The sequence below is a fragment of the Amblyomma mixtum genome, chromosome 10 (assembly GCF_055824585.1).
Source record: "Amblyomma mixtum isolate Tamu chromosome 10, ASM5582458v1, whole genome shotgun sequence".
Classification (NCBI taxonomy): domain Eukaryota; kingdom Metazoa; phylum Arthropoda; class Arachnida; order Ixodida; family Ixodidae; genus Amblyomma; species Amblyomma mixtum.
The window spans coordinates 7,118,604-7,143,710 of record NC_143021.1 but is presented as its reverse complement, the minus strand read 5'-3'; the positions used below and the strand labels follow the sequence as shown (position 1 = coordinate 7,143,710).

The window sequence follows — 25,107 nt, the reverse complement described above, 5'->3', positions numbered from 1 at the left end:
CCCTTGCGGCGCACGGGTGTCCACACCCACACGTGGTCGCCCGGCTCGTAGTGCACGCCCCTGTGCCGAAGGTTATAGTGTCGGGTATCGGCGGATTGCTGGTCCTTGATGTGCAAGCGGGCCAGCTGACGGGCCTGCTATGCTTGTTCCACGAAGTGGACTGCTTCAGGGCGGAGCTCTGCGTCACCGTACGGCAGCATGGCATCTAGCATCATGCGGACCTCTCTGCCATACACGAGACGGAACGGGGTGAACTGGGTGGTTTTCTGCGTCGCGGTATTGTATGCAAAGGTGACGTACGGCAAGACCTCATCCCAGGTTTTGTGTTCAACGTCGACGTACATCGAGATCATGTCTGCCAATGTTTTGTTGAGCCGTTCCGTTAGACCATTGGTTTGGGGATGATACGCTGCTGTTGGTCGATGAGCAGTATGGCTAAGCGCTAAGATGTCACGCAGGAGTCGGGCTGTAAACGCCTTGCCTCGGTCAGTAATGATGGCCGATTGGGCGCCGTGTCTAAGCACGATGTCGTGCATAAAGAAGTGGGCAACTTCGGCGGCAGTACCTCGCGCAAGGGCCTTCGTTTCAGCGTAGCGGGTCAAGCTGTCTGTGGCGACTACGATCCACTTGTGGCCGGTCGATGAGAGAGGAAATGGCCCCAGAAGGTCCATGCCGACTTTGTCGTATGGTATTTGTGGCGGCTCGATGCACTAAAGCAGTCTAGGAGGCTTGACCGCGGGTTTTTTCCGCCGCTGGCATTGCCGGCATGTCCGGACATAATGCTTGACACTGGAAGTTAGGTTGGGCCAGTAACAGTTCTGCCGGATTCGGGATAAATTGCGTGTAACTCCAAGGTGGCCTGAAGTCGGTTCATCATGGCAGGCAAGGAAGACTTCATCCCGCAGATCAGACGGTATGACGAGCAGGTAAGTTGTTGGACCTGAAGTAGAGTTCTTTTTATAAAGCACCCCTCTCCTCAGGCAGAACGACGATAGTCCAAGAGCTGGGTATCGTGATATTTCAGGGCACCCACCTTCGAGATGTAGTACGATGAGCAGACGCAGCTTGGCGTCGGCACGCTGTCTGGAAACGAGCTCAGACGTGCTGACCGCTCCAAGGAAGCTATCATCGTCGGTGGTGTCTGGTGGAGGAGATTCGACGGGAGCGCGTGACAAGCTATCAGCGTCGGTGTGTTTCCAGCCTTGCAGGTGGCGGTGAAATCGAATTCCTGCAGGCGTAATTCCCAACGTGCTAGGCGGCCGCAAGCGTCCTTTAAATTTTTCAGCCAGCACAGCGAGTGGTGGTCGGTGACGATACAAAACGGTCTGCCATACAGGTATGGGCGGAACTTAGCGGCGGCCCAGACTACGGCTAAACATTCCTTTTCCGTGGTAGAGTAGTTCAACTCAGCGCGCGACAGTGCGCGGCTGGCGTAGGCCATTACTTTGTCGACACCGTTTTGCCGCTGAACTAGAACGGCGCCAAGACCGACGTTGATCGCATCCGTGTGCACCTTCGCGTCGGCAGCTTCGTCGAAATGTGCCAGGATGGGCGGCGATTGGAGTCGGCGTCGTAACTCGTCGAAGGCATTCTGCTGTTCATTGCTCCAGGAAAATGACGCGTCATCACGGGTTAGGAGCGTCAGAGGGCTGGCGAGCTGGGGGAAATTTCTAATGAAGCGGCGATAATAGGAGCACAGACCCAGAAAACGTCGGACTGCTTTTTTTGCGGGCGGGGATCGGAAAGACAGCAACGGCAGCAAGCTTCTCTGCGTCAGCTCGGAATCCGTCAGCACTAATGACGTGCCCGAGGAACTTCAATTCGGTGAACCGAAAGTGGCATTTTCAGCATCGAGTGCAGTCTTGTAGCGGTGAAGATATTCCGTGAACGTTGCGGAAAAAATGATGACAGCCTCAAGATAAACAAGACAGGTCTGCCACTTCAAACCTGTGAGAACAGTGTCCATCATTCTTTGGAACGTGGACAGGAGCACAACAGAGCCTGAATGGGAGGACGCGAAATTCATAGAGCCCGTCCGGTGTGATGAAAGCGGTTTTCTCACGGTCCATCTCATCAACTTCTATCTGCCAATAACCACTTCTGAGGTCGACCGAAGAGAAGTACTTGGCTTGACGAAGTCGGTCGAGGGAGTCGTCGATACGCGGGAGCGGATACACGTCTTTCTTGGTTAAGCTTCCTGTAGTCGACACAGAATCGAAGTGTCTCGTCTTTCTTTTTCACGAGGACGACAGGAGACGACCACGGACTGCTTGACGGTTGGATGACGCCGTCTGTGAGCATCTCTTCGACCGGTGTTTGGATAGCATCTCGCTCACGAGGGGACACACGATAGGGCTGCTGATGGATGGGTCGGGCTCCTTCCAGCGTGATAATGCGGTGTTTAACTATCGACCCCGAAGACCTCGTAAAGGAGAACATAATAACTGATAAAATCGCCAAGTCTTTGCTTCCGTTGTCTCCCATCCCCGGTAGGTTCTACCCTCTGCCAAAAATACATAAGGAAAATAATCCAGGACGACCAATTCTTTCCGGAATAGGAACCGCGTCAGAAAAAATTTCCTGTTTTGTCGACAGCTTAATCAGAGACATACCACCAACTTTTCCTTCGTTTGTCAAAGACACAACTCATTTTCTTCCTGACATAATTGATCTGTTCATTCCAGAAAACAGCATACTCGTTACCCTCGACGTCGCGTCCCTATACACCAACATACCCCACTCGGATGAGATCAGGGCGGTCGCTAAAGCTTACAGAGGTTCAGAACTGGAAAGACCAGTGGATGGCACGACCCTCGAAACACTTCTGCATTTGGTGCTGGAAATGAATAATTTTGAATTTGATGGCGACCACTGTGTGCAAATTAGTGGCACATCAATGGGGACAAAAGTAGGTCCTAATTATGCCAATATATTTGTGGGCATTCTGGAAACTGAATACCTGGAGAGCTGTCTCCTCAGACCCCTTTTTTATAGGAGGTTTATAGATGACATATTTCTTATATGGTGCCATGGTGAAGAAGAGCTACTCAAATTCATCGCTTACTTTAATAATGCTCACAGAAGCATCTCTTTTTCCCACAGCTACTCAACCTCTACGATCAGCTTTCTGGATGTAAAACTTCAGATCTCGCAAAACAAGCTTGTCACCTCCCTGTTTAGGAAGCCAACGGACAGGCACCAATACTTGCATTTTGAAAGTAGCCACGTAAAAAATTGCAAGAAAGGAATACCATATAGCCAGGCTCTCAGATTTAAACGTATCTGCTCCCGTGAAGAGGACTTCGCTTCTAACTGTGAGACACTCCGCAAGGATTTGGTCCGACAGCGCTACCCGAAGCCTATCATCGACGATGCCTTGGAAAAAGCTGCAGTACAAGACCGCCGTACAATGCTAAATAACACCAAGACTGCGCAGACGAACTACCCAACTAATCTGATATTAACCTACTCTCCAACAGCACCGAATGTTAATGCTATTCTCAGAAAGCATCACAACATTCTCCTTCAGAGCGACAAAATGAAGCGCTTGCTTCCCGAACCACCCCGTGTCGCATATCGGAGGGCAAGAAATATCAAAGATGCCGTAACCTCCTCGAAACTAGACAACGGTGAAGTCTCAGGGTGCACACCTTGCAATAAAGGTCACAGAAGCTCGCAGCACAGCGTCGTCTTTCTCATTCAAAATTCCAGGAGATTTCAACTGTGGCAGCAGCAACGTAGTCTACCTCCTCGAGTGCGGTGTGTGCCGTGCTCAGTACATTGGGCACACTGAAACTCGTTTCCTATTGAGAAAATAACCACAGAGCTGCCAGATCTGCCTCTTTCAAGACACGTAACGACAAAAGGCCATTCATTTGGAAAGTTCAAGGCCACCATACTCCAATCTGGCTTCCAGACACATTACGACAGGGAAGCCTGCGAATCAGAATTGATGTGACGATTCGTGCGCGTACACCAGTGGCCGCAGAAACCCGGTCAGTGACTCCCCGGAAGCGGCAGACCGCGCCATCCTGGCGGCGTGTCGCCATAGAGAAACATACTTACGTAAGTATGTTTCTCTATGGTGTCGCCACGGAGGGACAAGGCCACATAGCGCATAGGATGGCCGTCGACGACTCCTACGGTGGGGATTAAGCCTGCCACGAAGATTCCAGGGGAGAGCTGCGCGGAGTGGACCCGGTCAGCGACTTTCCCGGGAAGCGGCAGACTGGCGTCGCGTCGCCACGGAGGGGGTCTCGACGCTGTCACGAGGAGAGAGATCTGCGCGGAGGGAACAAAAGGAAGCGGCGAGCGGGCGGCGCCGCGGGGGCGGCGAGAAGCAGCCAGCTGCTACGGCGAAGGGGGAGGCTGCAGAAAGAAAGAAGCAAAAGGCTTAAAAGGGGGAGCCGACGGCAGGAACGGGCAGACAGGGACGATTCGAACGAGCGGACGAGACGGAGGAACGCAGAAGACCGGGGCCGCGCATCGACCAGGGAGCCCGGGGTATAGCCTTCGCCCAGGTTCGGCCTCCGACAGCACGCTTCCACACCTGGCAGCTCCTCCAACGCCTGGCCGAGAACGAGAGCTACACAGCCGCAAAGAGTCCCCAGCCCGGCCGCAGAAGACATCCAGCCATTCGTCGGGCCCGTGCCACGACAAGCTGACTGAGCCCCGACGTGGACGAGCCCTACTGCATTTCCCGTAAGCGGCATCAAGCCAGATCCATTAATTAAATCATATTCTAAAATCATTCTTGGAGTCTGTGCATCAATCTCCTCATGCCCAGTGTGGACCCAGGGCCAATTTAAGAAAATGAGCCATCACCTTAATGAAAGCTCTCGCAAACTCTCCTGCCTTTCTGGCTAAATCTTTCTGCAATGTTTTGTTTGTTTGTTTTTCTTTTCCTTGTGAACTCTTTTGCATCGAAAATAATGTTTCTTAAATCTACTTTGACGACAGTTGCATCACGATTTGTTCTGTATTTAACACTTTCATTTCTAGTCGAGGTACTGACATTATTTTTGTTGTGGTTCAGCACGAATTATGTGACGCTCGTCTCTCATGAGTATTCATCGCATTATTATCGTTTTGTTGTTGCTGATCACGGCGTTTGGGTAAACTTCGTTTCTTAGGCCATTTTTTCACACTCTTGAACTGTATTGAACTCTTGAACTGGGCGCGACATCGCTGTCGACATGAGCTTACCTCGTCTTTTCGCACAGGTGCTTTTCGGAGCCCTGCTGATTCCATGGCCAGGCGACGGCTTCTTCAATGTGGCCGGAAGCTTGGCCCCGTCTTCAGTTTCTTCGCGACAGTGGGACGCACGCGAGGCCGTGCGCGACATCGCTGTCGACATGAGCTTACCTCGTCTTTTCGCACAGGTTGGTTATCGAAACCCTGCTTCCTGTTACCGGTGCTCTAACCGATGTGTGATTGCGGTGTCGTGCCCCGACAGTTTGTTGGAGTGGGTGAAGAAATGCATTGGTTTATGTACTTTGTCCTATCGTGCTTTCTCTGCATTGCTCTTACTCCTCTCGGGAGATGTTCAATTAAATCCTGGCCCTAGTCCGGACAGTGGTAGTATTGATGAACGTAGTAGTATTGAGGGCATCTATGCAATTGTGCGCAGGTTAGAGCAGGGACAGACACGTTTTCTTGCCGATCTTGAAGAAGTTAAGAGGGAAGAGCATGCTCTTGCTCGTTCGCTGCAGGAACTACAAAACACCGTCGCTGTACTGCTAAATGATTTACTTGCAGTCAAAGAAGGCGCCTCAGATAATCGGCGTAGATTGGTCAACGCGAAATCGTCCCTCGAGGACACGCAGAAATAACTTGATAGTTTTTGGCTTATCTGATTGTGAAAATGAAAGTTGGAAAGACTCTGAGGAAAATGTTATCGCCTTTTTCAAAGCTGAGCTTGACCAGATTATCCAAACAGATGATATCGAACGCGCTCACAGGCTCGGAACTTTTCGTGAAGGAAAGAACCGGCCGATTATTGTAAATTTATGTAGGTTTAAAGCTAAAGAACTACTCTTGTCGTGTGGATCAAAGCTAAAGGGTAAACAATATGCAATTCGTGATGATTTCAGTCCCGCAGTCAGACGCGCTCGTTCAAAACTGTACGAATATGCCCAAACCACAAACCCAAACCAACTCGTTCAAAACTGCGTTTCGACAGACTGCATATAGGCAACAAAATTTTTGTCTACGATAGCGGAGAAGACACGGTGACGGAAATAAAAAGATAGCTAAATGTCAAGCACTGCTCACAGCCTAAAGATTTGTGTGATAGTGCAAAACCTGGTTATTTGTGCGGCCTTCTGCTTAGTATTTTGCTAGTAAACTGTCGAAGTTTGAAAAATAAGGTAGACGAATTTGCTGCTTTGCTTTCCTCTGTTCAACCGCATGTTATTATCGGGACAGAATCTTGGCTACATGAATCCGTTGCAGATATCGAAGTCTTTCCTTGTGGCTATGATGTGTACCGGTGTGATAGAAACACACATGGTGGCGGTGTTTTTGTCCTTATTAATGAATGCCTTCAGAGTTACCTGGCTCTTTTGATCATTCTGAATCTGTGTGGTGCAGGATTAGAGTTAATCATGGCAGTTACATCGCTATTGGGTCCTTTTACCGGCCTACTGGTTCTTCTAGCCCAGAAACATTTAATGAATTATCAAGTTTTTTAACTACCATAGATAGTGATTATATTCTCGGAGGAGACTTTAATATGCCTGCCGTTCACTGGAAAAATGGAAAACCTGTTTTGGCTGATTCGACTATATTATCTCTAGCTTTTTCAGAGTTTATTACAACTAATGACCTGACCCAATTCGTGACTGAGAGCACCAGATGAGGTCATGACACTGAGAGTACCTTGGATTTGTTTTTTGCTAACTCTGAGTCATTGATCAACGATATAGTTGTTATCCCTGGTATCAGTGACCATCACAGTGTTGTGGCCACGTGCTCTACCACTTCAGTTAGGTCTGCCCACAAACATCCCAGGAAAGTGTTTTCTTACGACCGAGGTGATTACACGTCAATTTCAAGTGAACTTTCTAGTTTCTACCTCTTTTTTATGGAGTCAGCCAGTCACTGGATATAGATGAAGCTTGAATTCTTTTCAGAGATAAACTAATGGCTCTAATTGAGCAATACATCCCTTCTAAAATTATTACAGGTAGACGCCGGAATGATAAGCCATGGGTGGATAAGAAAATTCGGGCATTAATTAATAAGAAACGCCGTTTGTATTCTACATATTTAAGAAACAACAAGCAGTCTGTTTTCCAGGAAATGCGCCAGATAAGCTACAAAATTAAGCAAGAAATAAAATTAAATAAACATAATTATATGTCATTGCTTGACACAAGGTTAAGGAAAAATCCAAAGGAATTTTGGAAATTTGTTAAAATCAATAGTAAAGAGGTGACCTCTGTCCCTAATTTGTTGGTTGACGAGAAAACAGTGTATGACGATTACGAGAAGGCTTGCTGTTTCAATTCTTATTTTGAATCCGTCTTTACTGCCGTATATTCTGGCGAATTGCCTGAAACACAAGAAAAAGCCTATGAGAACATGCCCGCGTTACTGTCACACATAACGGTGTTCTCAAGTTGCTTACTAACCTAAAAAACGAATCAGCAAGCGGACCTGACACTATCTCGTTGTATGTATTGAAATCTTGCTCGCAAGAAATTGCGCAATTCTTAGCAGCCTTGTTTAACAAATCATTATACAGCACTTCTTTACCTGCAGAGTGGAAGGTAGCCAACGTCATTCCAGTCCACAAAAGTGGCCCCAAAAAGGCATTACAAAACTATAGACCAATCTCTCTTACATGCATATGCTGCAAAACCATGGAACACATTATTTACAGCTTTGGGATGAAACATCTTCAAAGTAATAATTTCTTCTCAAATGCTCAACATGGCTTCAGGCCTGGACTGTCGTGCACAACTCAACTGGTAGAATTTTCCCATGATCTCTTTTATAATTTCGATCTTGGTTTTCAGGTAGACTGCATCTTTTTGGATTTTCGTAAAGCCTTTGATACAGTTCCTCATGCTTTGTTGTTATATAAATTATCTTCTCTCTGTATACACCCTGCAATAGTAGACTGGACTAGAGATTACTTATCTGGGCGAACTCAAAATGTTTTAATCAATGGCACTAATTCATCGAATGTCACCGTAACCTCTGGCGTGCCGCAAGGGTCTCTTTTGGGGCCTTTGTTATTTCTAGTGTTTATAAATGACATTTTTGAAGGGCTTGAATGTAAGGTGAGATTATATGCCGACGACTGTGCCATTTACAGGAATATCAGAAACTGCCATGATGTAAACAGTATACAGAGTGATTTGAACAAAATTCATTGTTGGTGTACTAAACGGGGCATGTCTTTAAACAGCGCTAAATGTCAGTATGTGTCATTTTCCCGTAAACGACTTCCTGTGAGATCAGTTTATAATTTGGACGGGCTACCGCTTGAAAAGGTTCAACATTACAAGTATCTAGGGGTCTATTTTTCAGAAAATTTGACATGGAACCGACACATAGAATATTTAACCTTAAAGTCATCTAGAACGCTAAACCTCATTCGACGAAATTTTCATAAAGCCCCCCAAAAGTGAAAGAACAGCTATACGTCACTAATGTTCGTACAATACTCGAGTATGCTTGTGTGGCATGGGACCCTCAAAGCTCTTATCTCGCGGAAAAACTTGAACGCATCCAAAACCGCGCTGCCAGGTTTGTTTCTGGCAACTATAATTTCCGTAGTAGCATCACATTAGTTAAAGAAAACCTGAGGTGGAAAACACTGGCTCACCGGAGACTAACCGCAAAATTAGAACTTTTTTTCCAGATATACTCTGATCTCACGGGAATAAACAAGAGCTCGTACATTCTACCTCCACATTTCATCTCTGAACGCCGCGATCATAACTTGAAAGTTCTTGTACCGCGATGTCGAACTGATGTGTTTCGGAATTCTTTTTTTCCTCATACTTCTTCACATTGGAATAGGCTTCCCAAGAGCATAGAACCATGTAAAACAGATAAACATTCTCACTCTTTCCTGGCGGCCAATCTGTCGTAGAAGCTTTCCACCTTTCAGAACTTGTTTTCTCAGACCGCCATTTCAGTGATGCGTTACTATTTTATTTTAGACAATTGTGCCTTATTGTTTATCTTTAATATTTTTGACATGCTCATTTTATGTATATGTTTACTGTTATTGTCCCCCCCTGCTATAATGCCCCTGGGCGCTGCAGGTATTTGTATAAATAAATAAATTATTTTGGGCGCCTGTATTATCTCGAGTGCCATTTGTTTTTATTCTAATATTGTTGTTTTGTTATTCTTAAGCGGTGTTCCCTGTAATGAAATTTGCCTTTTTGGTACACTTTCTAACACTCAGGCGCTGTCTTTATCTTAATTTGTGGGCTTTTGCGTATTTCCCCACATATCCTCTGCTAAAAAATGCTACAAAAGTGACACAATCGTGTATTCGTGTATTCTTGTCACCTCTGCGTGTGTGTGTTTTTGTTCCCTTCGGCTATCGCAGTGCCATTTTCTGTCTTTATTTATACTTTTTTTCCACTCCTGTAAAGAAGGAGCCTATCCATGTGGTTCTCATGTGCGACCCTCATGGGGTTTTGCTTCCTTCGGCCATCGCAGTGCCATTTTTTGTCTTTATTTATCCTTTTTTCTACTCCTGTAAAGAAGGAGCTTTCCATATGGTCTTCATATGCAAACTCATCTGGTTTTGGGGTCCACGTGCAACCATGTGGAGACACTTACCTCAGCCGCGACCTGTGCGTCCTCGTGCTTTCTTCTGGAGTCGCGCGGGGCCACACAGAGGCGGCTAGAGGCGATACTTATGCACACAATTGGCAGGCACTTCCCTTCTTGTGTTAACCACCCCCCCCCCCCCGCCTTTTTTTCCCCCTTAACTAGTCGCGTGCCCGCCGGGGCCCACCTCCCTCCTTCACTTCTTTCACGCGGCGCCTTTGCTGGCGCATCTTAGCGTTTGGGTTTCGTGTCTTGGCTGTGTTCCTCTTTCCCCATTGATTTTTTCTCATTTTTCTTTTTCTTTTTCAAGCACTCTGTGTGCCATGTTCACTGCTATAAGAAGACCCTTCCATGCACTGTATGATCATTCTTGAAAAAGACCAGTCCCTGGTCGAAACTTTGAATAAATCTGTTAAGTTTTTCAGTCTGACTTCCCCAACTTCTTATATATATATATATATATACAGAGAATTCCGTTTTTATATGCGGGAATTTAAAAAATTCCTGTGAGCAAACTACTGGCCTAATCGGGAGCAAACTTCGCTCACGGGGTAGCATATTATGGTCTACGTTATTTGAGATGTAATTAAACGTCGGTACTTGCCTGCATTTCCTAAAATTAAGAAGAAACTGCTGTCAACTGCGAGAAAAGCTGTCGCAGACGAGAGCTATACACGAGCCGAACAGCTGGTTTAACAGGGCACGCCATCTGCCGGAAGGCGAGGCAAACGCGTCAAACCAGCTGCTGAGAGAAGCCAACAGCCACAGAAACCAAGGAGCACAGAGGATTTTTTTAATTAATTAATTTTTTTTTTGCGGCGTTGATCAAGTAAGAATATTACTGAATATATTGTCGCTTAAAGCTAATTGATTAGAAAAGCAGAAGAATAAACAACCACATGCCGCCGGTGGGATCCGAACCCACGACCTCCGAATTACGCGTCCGGTGCTCTACCTCTGAGCTACGGCGACGGCTGTCAAACCTTCTGCTTTCGGTGGTATTTATGTTTACAAATAACCTAACTTTGAGAACCTAACGTGGGTGGCGCTGAAGTACTTGTAACGCCTAAAAGAGCATATCGCGAAATATACGCTTCGTTCAAGGAAATATATGTATTTCACTCGACATGTTGATCGCAAGATCGATCTCTTGAAAAAGATATATAGTTTCGGTGCGGCTCCGGTTCGAGGAAATATGAAGGGAAAGATTGGAAAGGAAGGAAGGGAAAGTTTGGCGGTGACTTCAAAACATTGACAAAGATTCGAATCAGATAGACTTCAACAGAGAAGGAAAGATCGCGTGTCTAGGGTTCGGCATCTTGCGGGGAAGGGTATGACAATACTGCTAAGCACAAGTACAGCCTGCAGTCAATACTGCCTACACAGTACTCTAGAGGTGGCAAAGCGCATTTGGTTTCCTTGAGCAAAAATCTCAATCGGCTTTCCATAAGTGCGCTTGATTGTTTGAACAGAACAATTCGAGGAATAAATTGCCTCGGAACTTTGTCAACATAGATTGTTTTCGTGGCACCGTCGCGATTCTGACTTGGCGCGGTGATCCCTTCTTTTATGTCCTGCGTCCTCTGCAGACGGATGCAACTCAAGCGCCCCTCGAGGGAGGCCTTCCAGCCAATGACATCGACAAGTTTTCATGACACCGCCGTTAATCCGATTAAGCCGCGGTTAAACCCCTTTCATCTTCCGCACTCTGCGATGCCAGGCTAGCAGGACGTCATGAGGATCAGTCTATGCCATTAGCTGGAGGGCATTCCTTGAGGGGCATCCGCCACTTCATTCTTGGGTTGTGTCCCACTCTAGTCAGTGTTCACCGACGGAGTAGAAGGCGTTTTCGGTCCAAAGCTCCAGCATATCGGTTGTTGTCTGCTCAGAGTTGCCTAATGCCGTCTCATATTTCGCTCAAAGCAGCCGATTTTTTTCTCTCAAGGCTCCCGTGCATTCGTCGTACGTTCACAGAAACACTTTAATGTTGCAACCTCATTGTTTCTCACAGCTTTGTAGTTGTTATCTCATAAAACGAATTGATGAATAAAAGTAGTTAGATTTTTAGGATAATACTCCTAATAGCCAACAGGTAGTTCTATTCGTGGAAACCCTCCCATCTATTTTACTGTGGGTCGTGTTTTTCTGGCAATACTTGTACGTGTACAATAACAGATATCAAAGGCAGATATCAATATAAGACGTAGAGCGATAAAACGCGGTAGGAGGTTGTGGAGATAAGTGGGAGTTCTCAACTCCAAGCATTTTCTGACGCTAGGGGCGCACAAAGCCTAGCCGCCATCTATGATCGCTGCGGTACGATGTGCTGCGGCGCACCGTGCGGCCACCATCGGGGACATCCACGTGACCACACAAGTTTTCGCTTACCGTACCACGCTGCAACTGGCGTTACATCGCCGGTCACTTGACTTCGTACCCGCCCGGCACTGGACACGAGATTGCGGACGTTATTCCGGTCGCGGCGGTCGAATTTCGATCGAGGCGAAATGAAAAAGCACTATTGTATACTGACGTTTCGGCGCACCGTGTGAAACCTGCGACGGTAAAAATGAATGAGCTGCCCTCCATTACGACTCATAGTCGCATCTGTAGCTTTGAAGCATAAAAACCAGCTCACTTGATTTTAAATCTTTCTTGCTTCTGGCGCACAACTGCTTCAACTGCTGCAAAAGCCTTTCAGATGCGTAAACCGGTGTGTAGGCGGTTTACACACGCCATATTTGTGTTTGTGAGCTGCTCACTGAAAGCAGACCTGAGGCAATGACACTTACGTTAGAGTCGCAACGATAGCAGGCAACAAGCACCCCTATATGAAGAACTTCACGAAGCCACCATTGCGATGTCCTTCTTTTGCTTCGGAGAAACGTCTGCGGGGTGACTTCTCTTCCTCTTTCCTATAGGTTGTTGTTGGCGGCCGTGCGACAGTCGGGCGAGAAGCGAATATGACGCTGAGTGTGATTCGACGCACTGCACAGATGAAAAAAAAAAATGGCAGTGGCTTAGCTCTGGATAAGCCTGGATATACGAGCGGAAAGCTGCAGTTATGCTTGGTTTGACGTCATGGCTGTTGCAGTTCGCGCACAATGCACTGGGAGCACCACGATAACGGTGGAGGCGGTCGGCCGTCCACACACTGCCTGTGCGGAGGCGGAAGAGGAAACGGAAATCGGCGCGGTTAAAATTCAGTTGGCACTATGGCTCTGTAAAGTGCTGCAAGGCGAGAGCGTTTCCTGGCGAACTGTTTTTAAGCATGAAATGCTTTTAGCCCCCGTTGTCGGCAGTGTGGTGACGTCACGCCGAGACCGAGAGCCATCAACTGGGCACTAAATTCCACTCATCCGGGCTCTGAAACGAGAACACCCGGGCACCTGTACGAGACTTAACGAGGTTTAACGAGACTCTCTAAGCCCTCCTATATATACGCGACCGGCATGCAAGCGCCGGTTGGTCTCCAAAGGAGTCACAAAAAATAACTGCTGCCAGTGCCTTCGCAATGTTTATCGAGATATCAGTCGCTGTGCGTTTGATAACGCAAAGAATTATAATTTCCGATTTCAATAACGCGTGCAAAAAGCACATAAATGCCACGATACACTTCTTTGTCACACGTGATCTCTTAGGGGCTTCGCGCATCGAAGCAAAGCCGCGCAGGCGCACAGGGGCCCGGGGGAGAAGCGCTGCGTTCAAAGGGCAAGGCATCGCGCCGAACGGGTGGTGGCGTTCCTCCCTTCCATTACAGTGTGGTTCGGGTGTCCACCGAGATGGCAGAGAATTACTGCGCCATTTCCTTTCCTCAAAAAACCTTGCCTTCAAATGGCAAGGCATCGCGCTGAACGGGTGGTGGCGTTCCTCCCTTCCTGTACGGTGCGGTTCGGGTGTCCACCGAGATGACATTAGGCCTGTAAACATTTCATGCTTACTCTACTCTCGGTTTCGGGAGAGGCAGACATTTTTTTTTATTTTTCATATTTTGCCATTTTTTTGTTCCTTCTCTTACATTTGTTGTTTTTTTATTATTTTATTTTTCATATTTTCTTTTTGCCATTTCATTCTTTTCTTTCCTTATATTTATCTTTCATACTTTAATTTTCCATTCGATTTTTATATTGGTTTCTTTTATTATTGGTATTTTTTAATCTCCCTTCACTTACTTTTATTGGCTTTTATTTTTATTTTCTTATTTTTACTTTTTCATTCCTATTATTTTATTTATTAAACCTATGCATTCGCTAAATACGCCTTATTTCATGCTCAGACCTTGAGCCTTCGTGGCTGAGTGGTAGCGTCTGCGTTTGAAATGCTGAAGGCTCTGGTTCGATTCCCATCCTCGACGCTGTTACTTTCTAAGTGAAACCCATGCACTCACTAAATGGGCGTTTATTCATGCTCAAACCTTGAGCCTTCGTGGCGGAACGGTAGCGTCTGCGCTTCAAATTCCGAAGGTGCTGGTTCGATTCCCAGCCTCGACGCAGTTTCTTATTTTTTAATTAGTGACGAGTTGGCGGCGACGGCTGCGGCTACCTGCGCCGTGAGTGACGTCACTTGGTTTCGCGCATGCGCAGAAGTGGCAAATCTGGGCTCCGGCTCGCGCGAAGCGCTTTGTTCACTAGCTTAGTGGCGCTTTTCACTTCAAGAAAGTAAAGCAAAACTTATGAAGAGTTGTGTCTGCTTTCTCGCGCTGCACGAGGGAAGCTGACGGAGCGTTGTCAACACAAGCAACGCGCGTCGCGCGAAAATCGCACCGCTTCGTGCGTAAAAGATGGGCACAATTCTTTAGTACCGCAATATAAACCTCGCCCCCATCGCGCTCTCCATACCATTGCCATCTTTTCCAGCTTGCTGTCCCAATTGTTCTCAGTTTAGGCAGAGAAGACAAGGTCCATCGAAACTTTGACTCGAGTATGCACATTCTCTCCAGAGGAAAGAAGTGACCACCAAGAGGCGTGCGTTGTAAAAATACGTATATTTATTTGCACATCAACAGTGGAAGGTCCGAATACGAGCGCGTCGGCTTCAATTTATGAAACAGGCTCCCAGAGAAGGTTTCATGGTCGCAATAAATAACGTGAAACGATGACGGATGGAACATGGTGAATAAGTGACCAGCAGGTGGGTGCGACGGCACACGCGCCGATCGAGCTGAAGAAGCCGTCACGTGGCCGTCCCTGTCTGCCCAGAATGGAGGTAAAGCCCCTCGATAATTTGAAAGTAGCGACACTCTCCTCCACTCCGGCGTTTTCCTCCTCGAATATCCTCGCCCGCCGACTGCGCGCGCTGCACACGGCACGCTTTTTTGACCATCGCTCGCTCGCCGTCCGGGCAGTTGGCTGACACATGCGCGCGCTCTTAAGTTCGCGCTTTTTCCACGCTCTGTTATTGAATAAAAACACCAGAAAGACATGCGACACGCGTGACTACCACGAGCCACATAAGTTAGCGTCGCGTACGCGCAATGAAAGTGCCAATTACGAGCGCTTGCGGCACGAACAAGACTACTTGCTGCATACATCTCATATTCTTTTTGACTTTTCAATACCGTCTGTCTCAACATGGCATAGTATATGAAGTATAGTATTTACAATACATTTGCAATATATTTGAACATTCCTGAATATTTTCAGCATACCAATGTTTAGTTAAATGTAGATTAACTTCCAACTAATTAACGCGGAAGTACAGTTTATGAAGTTGTTCACGAGTGGAGTTTCAGAAGTGGGATGTTGCTGGGAACAAGCTGGGGCATTTGCTTTGATGGCCGTCCTAAAATTTTTCATTAAGGTTCAGTCTGAGTTTGGCACCGCGCAGTGCACATGCAACGGCTCGCGGGCTACGCTCTAAACTCTCAGATTTCCGACAGCTCGTGCGAGCGTACCGCTTCCCCTTCATAGTCATCTGTGAATCACGCGTCGAGGAAACTTTCCGACTCCACGGATACTATTTCCATCATTCACAACGACCAGATAACGTCAGCAGATTGCTGATAGGCTTTCGCAAGGATATCCCGGCCTCATCGGTTGATGTCCCGCCTCACAGCGACAATGAATACGTGTGCGCTGTCACAGTTATTCCCGGACAACAGTACACTCTGATTGGAGCATATCTTGAGCCAGGCACGCCATTTGATGCTATGAGACTTGATAACTTGATAGCAAGGACGCCCTCACCGCATATTATTTGCGGAGACTTCAATGCTCATAATGAAATTTGGGGCAGCTCACATACATGTGCCCGAGGTGCCAAGCTTGCAAAACTTCTCTCCAAGCATTCGGTTCAGCCATTAAATGATGGCAGAATCACCTACCTCCGAGGCCCGACGACTACCAGCAGCATCGACTTGACATTTGTCACAAGTTCATTCGCCCACAACTTTGGCTGGTGCACTGATTTGGAGACACGCGGAAGCGACCATTACCCAATCCTCATATCGGCTTTCCATGCGCAGAGGAACCCAAAGAAATTCCTTACAAAATCTACAGACTGGGACGCATACAAGGGCGCTGTAAGCAGAGGAATTACTGCGGCAACCCGCAATGAGGAATTAGCATCAACAATGGCGTATTGCCTGAGAGCGAGTACACAAATTACAACTAAAAATGATAGCCTACCTTCAAATGATGACACATTTCAAAGGCTCTGCGCTATACGCCGGCGAGCTGAAAGGAAAGCTCTGCGCACAAAAAGCCTCGATGACCTACGTGCATGCCGACGGGCACAACGTCACATTCGACGCTATATGGATAAACTCAGTCGGCAAAAGTGGCGTGACTTTTGTTCTACACTGGATGTGCGCCAACCAGTAACCAATATTTGGCGGATAGTTAGAGGTATGCGCACGCCACCTCAACAACTCCACCCCTTCGCTGCACTCTCCCTTCACGAACAAAAATCTATAAAAGAAGTCTCAGAAGAATACTGCAGGCTACTGTCGGCAGGGTCAGGGCATTCGACACTCTCCGCAAATGGTCAATCAGGCATCCCAAAGGCGGCAGTGCCAGCGTTAGACCTGCCTTTCACAATGGAAGAACTATCCACAGCTATCGCGGAGACAAATAGACACACGTCTCCGGGTCATGATGAGGTGACCTATGAAGCCATTGCAAAGCTACCCCACACCTCCCGTCTTCGACTCCTGGAGTATTACAATTCTTCCTGGATGACTGGTGAGGTCCCCACGGAATGGAAGCTGGCGAAAATTGTGCCTGTTTTGAAACCCTGTAAGCAGCCAACAAGCTACGCATCATTCCGGCCCATTGCCCTACTGAGCTGCGTAGGTAAGCTCATGGAGCGCGTGATCTGCAAACGCATAACTTGGTTCCTAGAAAGCCGAAATGAGTTCCCCCAAGAAATGAACGGGTTCCGTCAAAACAGGTCTGCGACTGACAATATCATCTCCCTCGTCTCATCAATTGAGGAGTACCTTCATGCTGGGTACATCCCGACAGCCGTTTTCCTAGACATCAAGGCCGCCTTTGACTCTGTCTTTCACCATGCAATACTCGCCGCCTTTGCCAGTCTTGGCCTTGGAGGAAAGCTATACAAATGGATTGGGCATTATTTGAAAGAACGGCAAATTTTTATGACCACTCCAAACGGTCCAACACGCTTTCACGCAGTAGAGAGGGGCGTACCACAGGGAGCGGTGCTCAGCCCTCTCCTGTTCAATATTGCCCTTATACACATAAGAAGAAACCTTCCGCGAGGGGTCCGTATAACAATTTATGCTGATGATATCTGCATCTGGACCGCATCACGCTCGCGCTATATCACCCAGCAACGTCTACAGAGAGCGCTATTGAACATTTCGATGTACCTGGCTTCCAGAGGTCTTCGTCTCTCGCCAGAAAAGAGTGTTGCAATGGCGTTTACAAGAAAAACGATGACCCGATATCCGCTGCTCCTAGGCGGACGATCGCTACCATATGTACGATCTCAGCGATTCCTGGGTGTTGTACTCGACTATAATCTGTCATGGACACCTCAGATAAAAAAACTCCGCGAGAGGATCACTGCAGCATCGCAAGTGTTTAGGTTCATGGCGGGAACAAGGTGGGGTAGCAACTGCCGATCAATGCTTCTGCTTGAAAAAGCCTACGTTGAAGGAACCTTGCGCTACTGTCTACCAGTGTTTCAAAGATTATCTACATCAAGCAATAAGTCTCTCGTTGCCGCACGGAACAACTGCCTGCGAATATGCCTTGGCCTCCCAAAGGGTTCCTCTGCATCGGGAACAGTAGCGGAGGCAGGATGTCTCCCACTAGAGGTGATTGCCGCCCAGGAAACTATGCGTACCCATCTCCGCCATGTTCTTCAAGGGAAGAAGCACTTCCTGCACCGTGTCCACCTAACTCACAGCAACTCTAGCTTTGGCCAGGCAGTGCAGCTCCTGCCCATCCCTACTATTAATCAGCCACAGAAACTACTACCTCTGGCCTTTCCTCCATGGACACTCTCTCCTCTAAAGGTGAAGAAGTTTGTTCCAGGTGTGAATGCAAGGAGCCGCATGCCACAGGCAGCGCTTCTGCAAAGTACTCTCGCCTACTTAACGGAGGAATATAGGCAGCACACCCATATCTTCACCGATGGTTCAACTACTAAAGAAACCTCTTCATGTGGCCTTTATGTGCCCTCAACAGGCCATGCCCTTTCTTACCGGCTGCAGCGGAGGACATCCTCTACGACAGCTGAGCTTCACGGCATTAAGGAAGCTGTTTCTTACATCCTGCGCCGAACCGGCGACCATTGGGTTATCTTCACCGATTCGAAAGCATCTCTCGAGATCCTGGCCAACCTGCTGAAGAAAACGAATCACCAGCAAGTTTCCCTGGACATCGGATATCTACATCATTTAGCTATTGCCGCAGGCCACTGCATAACATTTCAGTGGGTACCTGCTCACTGTGGCATTCAGGCTAATGAAAAAGCAGATGAAGCGGCCCGTAAGGGCCATCAACATCGGAGATACATTAGAACTTTTTTTACGAAATCTGATGCGTCCCAGGTGGCCAAAATTTTTGCTTCCGAAGAAATGTATCGGCTTTTGAGTTTGCCGACATATCAGTACCAATTTCTTCACTCAATCGACCCACATCTTAGATCAAGACTCTCACCCAGAATTCCTCGACATCTGGAAACACTCTATCATCGACTTCGTCTTAATGCTGCATATACAAACGGCTTACGATACCGTTTTAGACAAATGGACAGTCCGCACTGTGACAACTGTGCCGCGATAGAAACTGTGGAGCATATCTTGCTTGAGTGCCCTGCATATACTACCGAGCGTGCGTACTATGAACATTGCATGCAGAAGCTCTGCTCAGTGCCCCTTACAATGGACAAAGTTTTAGGTCCCTTAGCCTGCCTTAGGCAACAGAGACTTGCAATGACTTTTCTATTCACATATTTAAAAGACATTGGACATCTTGATAAGCTTTAAACTCACTTGCACGTCACCTTCATGCATTCTTCATGCAGTGAACTTCGTCAGCCCATTTGACGGACTATGCACTCCATCACTCCATAGGTTACATCAATTCTCGCCATTGCATCCTTAGTACCCATTTCATGGCCGCATTTTATCTTCGTTTTTTTTTTACCTCTTCCACTCTGCTCTCCTTCTGTCTTTATCTCCCAAATTCCCCTCCCTACGCAGAGTAGCATGCCAGCGATTTTTAAACGCCGGCTAAATTCTCTGCTCTTCATTAAAGAGTCTCTCTCTCTCTCTTTGTAGTTGAGAATTTTCGCGGTGGCTTAAAAACGAATATGAACTTTTTTCTATTAAGCATGAAACGACTTCAGCTCCCGCTGTCGGCGACCTTGAGGTGATGTCGAGCCGAAGCCGAAAGCCAAAGATCCGCGCACCGATTTTCCGTCATCCCAGGAAAGTGTCCGCACCCAAAAATTTGGCCCTCTAAACCACCGAAATTTGACCTTGTCCAAATTTCATCAAAATTGGTGTCAAGCCTAATTTTAATATGACCAATTCAATGGTGAGCTCCAAAATTAGGTGGACTATCCCCAAAATTTGTCTCTCTGGAACCCATAAATTTGACGTCGTCCATATTTGACCAACATTGGGGTCCAACCTAATTTGACTATTTGAAACTCAGTGTTGGCTTCCAAATTTAGGTAGACCACCCCCAAAGTTTGGCACACTTGGGCATTTTCCGCCCACATTCTATTCCTTTTTTAATCCGCTTAAAGAGATGTTACGTTAGGAAAGAAAAAACTGATAGCAGCGACCGTGACAAAACCCAAGAGAAAGTTATAGGGTCTTAGCAATTTGGTCAGCCACAGTCAAGGCTATACTAAAGCAAGTGCCTGACTAATATAAGTCTTGAGTATAAATACAGTCACAATATGACACACAGTTTTTCAGATGCAATGTTTATTACAGATGAGTCGTGTAGTTTTACGCCGAAGATATACATAAAAACCACGAATAAGCCAGCTGTGGACATCTGTCACCCGTTGGGTGCAGTCCTCAAAACAAAACACAGAAAGCAAAAACATACTTAGGGAAATGAAACAGCTCAGATGTAGGCCTATAGTTTTTGAGCGGATGATGTATTCAACAAAAGGCTACGCTACCATGCTCAACTAAAGAAAATGATCACAAACTATAGCAACGAATATAAAAAAAATGGCATGCATTGGATATCTACAATACTTGAGTATATTCAGGCAACAATGGAAAGCACTGAAGTTATTCAAAAATGAATTATTTATGTGAATGCAATATGAGGTCTTTTCCGAGAATGTGGCATTGATAATCTCACCTGGTAGAATCGTAACGGTTCAGCAAAACAACAAATAAGCGTAGATCGTTAGACAAGTTGCATTCATAAAAAAAATCTAGGTTAAATCTCGCTTGGGACATGCGCCGCATTACTGCGATATGCACCATTACCAGAGGTTCGAAAAATTTACCGCACCGCGGATACCGCTGCACGCATACCAACACTTTTGCTTCCACACTTGCTAACACATGCACACACATTGTATACATCAGCCGCCGCTATTATAGCACGTTGAGCGGAACCGTGAAGTGACAACAATAACACGCATAATGACGCATAATGATCAGTGAATTAAGTGAGGTTGTTGGCTTTGTGATGCGCATGGATGCAGTTTGAGTATACACAGTCGCTTGGAAGAAATGCACAGTTGCTCGCAGAGGTGGGCAGTCTTCGTCGGGGTAAAGTTCTTGCGGCCGATGTTGTGCAGCCGCTTTTTTCTTCTAATGCTGTCTTTCTTGCCGCTCGGAATCGCGAAAAGGACAAAGGCTTTTTCACGCCGGCTTGTGCACTCGGCATAGCGCTGCACTAAAAGAGCGCGAACAACGCGAAGTGCAAGCGCGCAATGCCAGGGAGCTCGGTCGTAGCAGCGGCGGCTGGCCAAAAAATGGCGCCGACGAAAAATGAAAACACATTAAGAGCGAACTTTCCGCGCGCTTTCCCCCGGAGACCGCCCGCGGAGCCAATCACCGTCGAGAAAAGCGCCGATGGGAGAGGTGAGAGAGGAGGTCGGCGAGGGTGCGCGGCGCGGCGGCATAGTTCACAGAAAGACGCTACTTTCAAATTATCGAGGGGCTTTAAATGGAGGCAGCAGGGGACGCCGCCGCCCGGTGAGTCGAGGTACTGCGGTGCGTTTGCGTGCAGAGCGGGGTCGCTTGTCCACCACTGGGCGGCGCACTGCATCACCGGATGTGCTCGTACTTGGATCGGCACTCGCACTCGGTGTGGTTGTCGAAGGCCAGCGACTCGAACTTAGGGGGGAAGTCCCCGCTGGCGTTCATATCGCCCACACGGAACCAGCGTTCCACCTTCTGGATGGCCTTGGGCTGGCAGCGCTGGTCCTCGTGGTCGCAGCAGCCCGTGTACGGGGCACACCAGTGCACCACGGTGCAGTGTGGCACGTAGATCTGCAGAAACGCATACACACAGAAAGAAATTTCAGGGGCACTTTGGCTCTCTAAAGTTCTGAAAGGCGAAAGCTCTTCCTGGCGCACTGTTTGTTCTTTTTAATCTTTTTTGGTTTTGTTTTTATGTTATTTTTATTGGTTTTTATTTTTAATGTACATTTTTTATTTTTCTTTCTTTCCTATTTTTATTTTTATTGATATTTTCTTATTTCAATTTTTTATTCCTTTTATTTTATATATGAAACTCATGCATTCACTAGATGAGCCTTTATTCATGTTAAAACCTTGAGCCTTCGTGGCGGATTGGTAGCCTCTCCGCTTCAAACGCCAAAGGCCCTGGTTTGATTCCCAGCCTCGACGCAGTTTCTTTGTAAGTAGTGACGCCGAAACGCGGACAAATCTGTCGACACGGCTGCTAACGATAGTATGAGGCATTAAAGGCTTTCGCCTTAAAAATGGAGAAGGTTATTAGGCAAGCCATGCACTCTCGTGCATGCGCATGATTCAGGTGAAATGGCGACCGCGTTTTTGGGAACCCACAGCGGGGCCCCCGCGTCTCTGTCGCAAACGGCGCCGCAGTGGAGTACACATTGGCGCACTCGAAAGCTACAGAGTCGGTGTCGCTCTCCGACCGCTTCTGGAAATAGGCGTTGACAATGAATCAAGGAAAGGTAGGCTAACCATTGCCAACCATTTTGTGCCATTGCCAAGTGCCACTTTGTTTTTTTTTTTACATGGATAGGGCAGGCCTCTGTCAGGCGCTACTAGGCGCCTTTAGCTTGCTCTCCCTTGTTTGCAGTCTCTGTACTGGCCAAACAAAACCAATAAATGACATGATATGAAATGAAAAGTCTTATCCGTGTTGCGAAACACGTATCACATTCCTTTTGATTTAGCATTTGAAATCTAAGGTAGCAAATGCTACCAACTCCTACATTTTCGCTGTTGTGAAGAACTGGGAATTGTTATATTACATAGCTGGGGAACTAATATAGTAATACGAAGGCATACTATATGTATTAAGTGACTACACAACTATTCTGTACCATCAGGCGCTTTACCAAGTGCAGCAGTTAGCGTCCCTCATAAAAGAGAAAAAAAAAAACACTGAAGTATTTGAGAGCTTTAAGAAACGTCGATGAACTGAACTTCAACCTAAAATTCAAACGTAATATTTGCCGCCAAAGAGGAGGATTATGAGGCCTTGTCAAGGAAGATGTTAAAGTAAGCAAACGTGCGAAACTCAATTAAACATTTTGCCCCGATCGATATCCATACGCGCTTTTGTTATTGATGTTTCCTGAATGGTTCTGCAACACCACGTTTCAAGTCATTGTGAACAGGAAGCCTTCGCACCTCTGTTTACTTTATATGAGACACTTCTTGCCAAGAACAGGACACAGGACGTTGGTCGGGTTGGAATCGTACACATACTGCACCATCACACTAGCGGGCCACGTGTGTGCGGATGTACACAGCCTGCTTTTTGCATGCATGGGCACACGTGCGTGCCATAAGCAATTAGAAAGGTCCTTGATGTATCCCCAGTGTGTTTATCAAGCTTCCCGCTTTAGAAGCACCCCATTTTCCGCCAGGAAGCGTCGGTGCAGGATAATGCCGGCCGTCATGCGTCAATCATGTTTTGGCGGCGAGAAGGGAGCTAGCGAAAAGTGCTTTCATTAAAATAAAGAAAATTGATAATGGCGACCTTGCCCAAAAAATACCGTACATTTCCGTTAAAACGTTCCTTGCTATGAAAGATTGCCTTAACTGTATATCCGACCTTGCCGCGAGGGGAGGTCGTGCGAACACGCGAATAGAAACAGGAACAGACACCGCACAGTGCTTCTGTACTTGTTCCACATCATGAGTCAGCGCATTTCTGTCCCCGGTGGCATGTGTAATTCCCTTGGCACTGCATTGTTCAGGTGGCCAAGCTACGCAGAGGGACAAAATGCCTCACTTCACAACCACCACGGAAGTTGTCAACAATCAGCTGGACCACTGCGCAATGTGTTTTAATCCTTGTGTGCTCGATGGGCTCATAACACTGTTGATGCTCATACTTCACGGGTCGGGTACCAGGTAAAAAAAATAGAAAAAAACCCCAAAAGTACACGAATGTGTATAGAGGTGTTCAGACGGGTGTCCACTTATATCGCAGCTGCCTTCCCACCACTCACGTTGCCCCCTACCCATTGAGCCATCGCAATGCACACCCGAGGTACACGTGAGATACGCGCGGTCTTTACGACCAGTTCATGTTGACTGCATCTGCAGGAAAACGACTGCACTCTCGCATGCGTCGAATTTGAAAAGTGCATGTAGAGTAGGAGCATGTGTCCCTCGGAGTACACTAGTGGGACGTGTCCCTCCGTAGCACTTGAATCACTGCTGCTGAGGCATCGATTTCTGCGCATCATATGCTTATATCGCAAGTATATACGAAGCATCCTTTTCTGCAGCTATGCGGCGAAGAAAATCAGAACAATAAACTTTCACCTCACCTTAATCTATCTGCGAAGTCGACTGGCAATAAATGAGATGCGCGCAAGGCAAACCATCCCGGTAGGGCACTCACTTTGCTCTGGTTCGGATAGATGTCCTCCAAACAGATGGTCCTGGGCTGCGGAAGACCGCAGCGCGCCTCCCGCCGCACCATATCCCGGTGCTGAATTACGTTCTCGGATTGGGCGTTGCCGTATTTCTTCCGCGGTCCGCACAGTCCCACGGCGAAGCACGTGCAGAAGACGAGCAGCGCGGTCCAGGCGAGTCCCCTCGCCGCACGTTCGTGTTCGCCGGCCATGGTTGTTGGCGGTGGTGCAAGTGGGGCTTGCGGGCGACGGTAGTCGAATGGTGAACCACCGGGCGCCCATGATGGCTATATGCCACCGCGTTACCGTGATTGCACTCGACGATCGAGCGGCAAGACGGCTTTGCCGCCGAGGGCTGGCCCACGCGCGTCTTCCGCCGCGTGATGTCAGGATCCCTGGGAAGCACCAATCAGGATCCCGGGGGGCGTCTCCTTGGGCCATGCCAAGGAAACCAGTCTTCCGGGACGCAAGGAGTGATTCCCTCGGCCGACCTCCCTTGCGGTAGCTCGGTTCGGACGTCCACATCTTCCGCTTCCGCTCGGCGCGCGGGGAGAGCGTGGGCGACGCTTCCGGAGCTTTGGCCTCCGCGCAAGGCGGGTAGCTCCGATCTGCTCGGCATGTGAGCAAGCGTGAGCGAACTGCCGGAAAAAGGAGTGCTAATTAGCGAGGGGCCCCTGCTATCCCTACGGCGAGATCACTCAGACAGGGGAGTCCCCCTTCACCAACATCTTAGTACCCGTAATCACTGATAATGCCGCCAGCCAATGT

General features: G+C 47.6%; 2 protein-coding genes across 2 annotated transcripts in view; both read right to left on the bottom strand.

Moving 5' to 3' along the window:
• The window catches only part of LOC149325069 (uncharacterized), a 43,811-nt gene extending 30,804 nt beyond the window's left edge, over positions 1-13,007 (bottom strand). The window contains exon 1 of the mRNA XM_089563917.1: positions 12,594-13,007. The gene's annotated coding sequence lies outside the window, so the exon portion shown is untranslated. The remainder of the gene's footprint in view (positions 1-12,593) is intronic.
• A 7,919-nt stretch (positions 13,008-20,926) lies between these two features.
• On the bottom strand, positions 20,927-24,780 carry LOC149325068 (vascular endothelial growth factor A-A-like). The gene is made up of 2 exons (XM_089562556.1): positions 24,327-24,780; positions 20,927-21,745 (listed from the first exon to the last, which is right to left on the bottom strand). The coding sequence occupies exons 1-2, from the start codon at positions 24,549-24,551 to the stop codon at positions 21,521-21,523; spliced, it is 450 nt and encodes a 149-aa protein (XP_089418682.1). The 5' UTR covers positions 24,552-24,780; the 3' UTR covers positions 20,927-21,520.
• Between the last annotated feature and the right edge of the window lie 327 nt (positions 24,781-25,107).

Excerpts from the sequence above, each read along its gene's own strand:
- LOC149325068 (XM_089562556.1), bottom strand. The coding sequence starts at position 24,551 with ATGGCCGGCGAACACGAACGTGCGGCGAGGGGACTCGCCTGGACCGCG. Across the intron at positions 21,746-24,326 it reads TCTATCCGAACCAGAGCAAA|ATCTACGTGCCACACTGCAC; the intron begins GTGAGTGCCCTA and ends GCGTTTCTGCAG.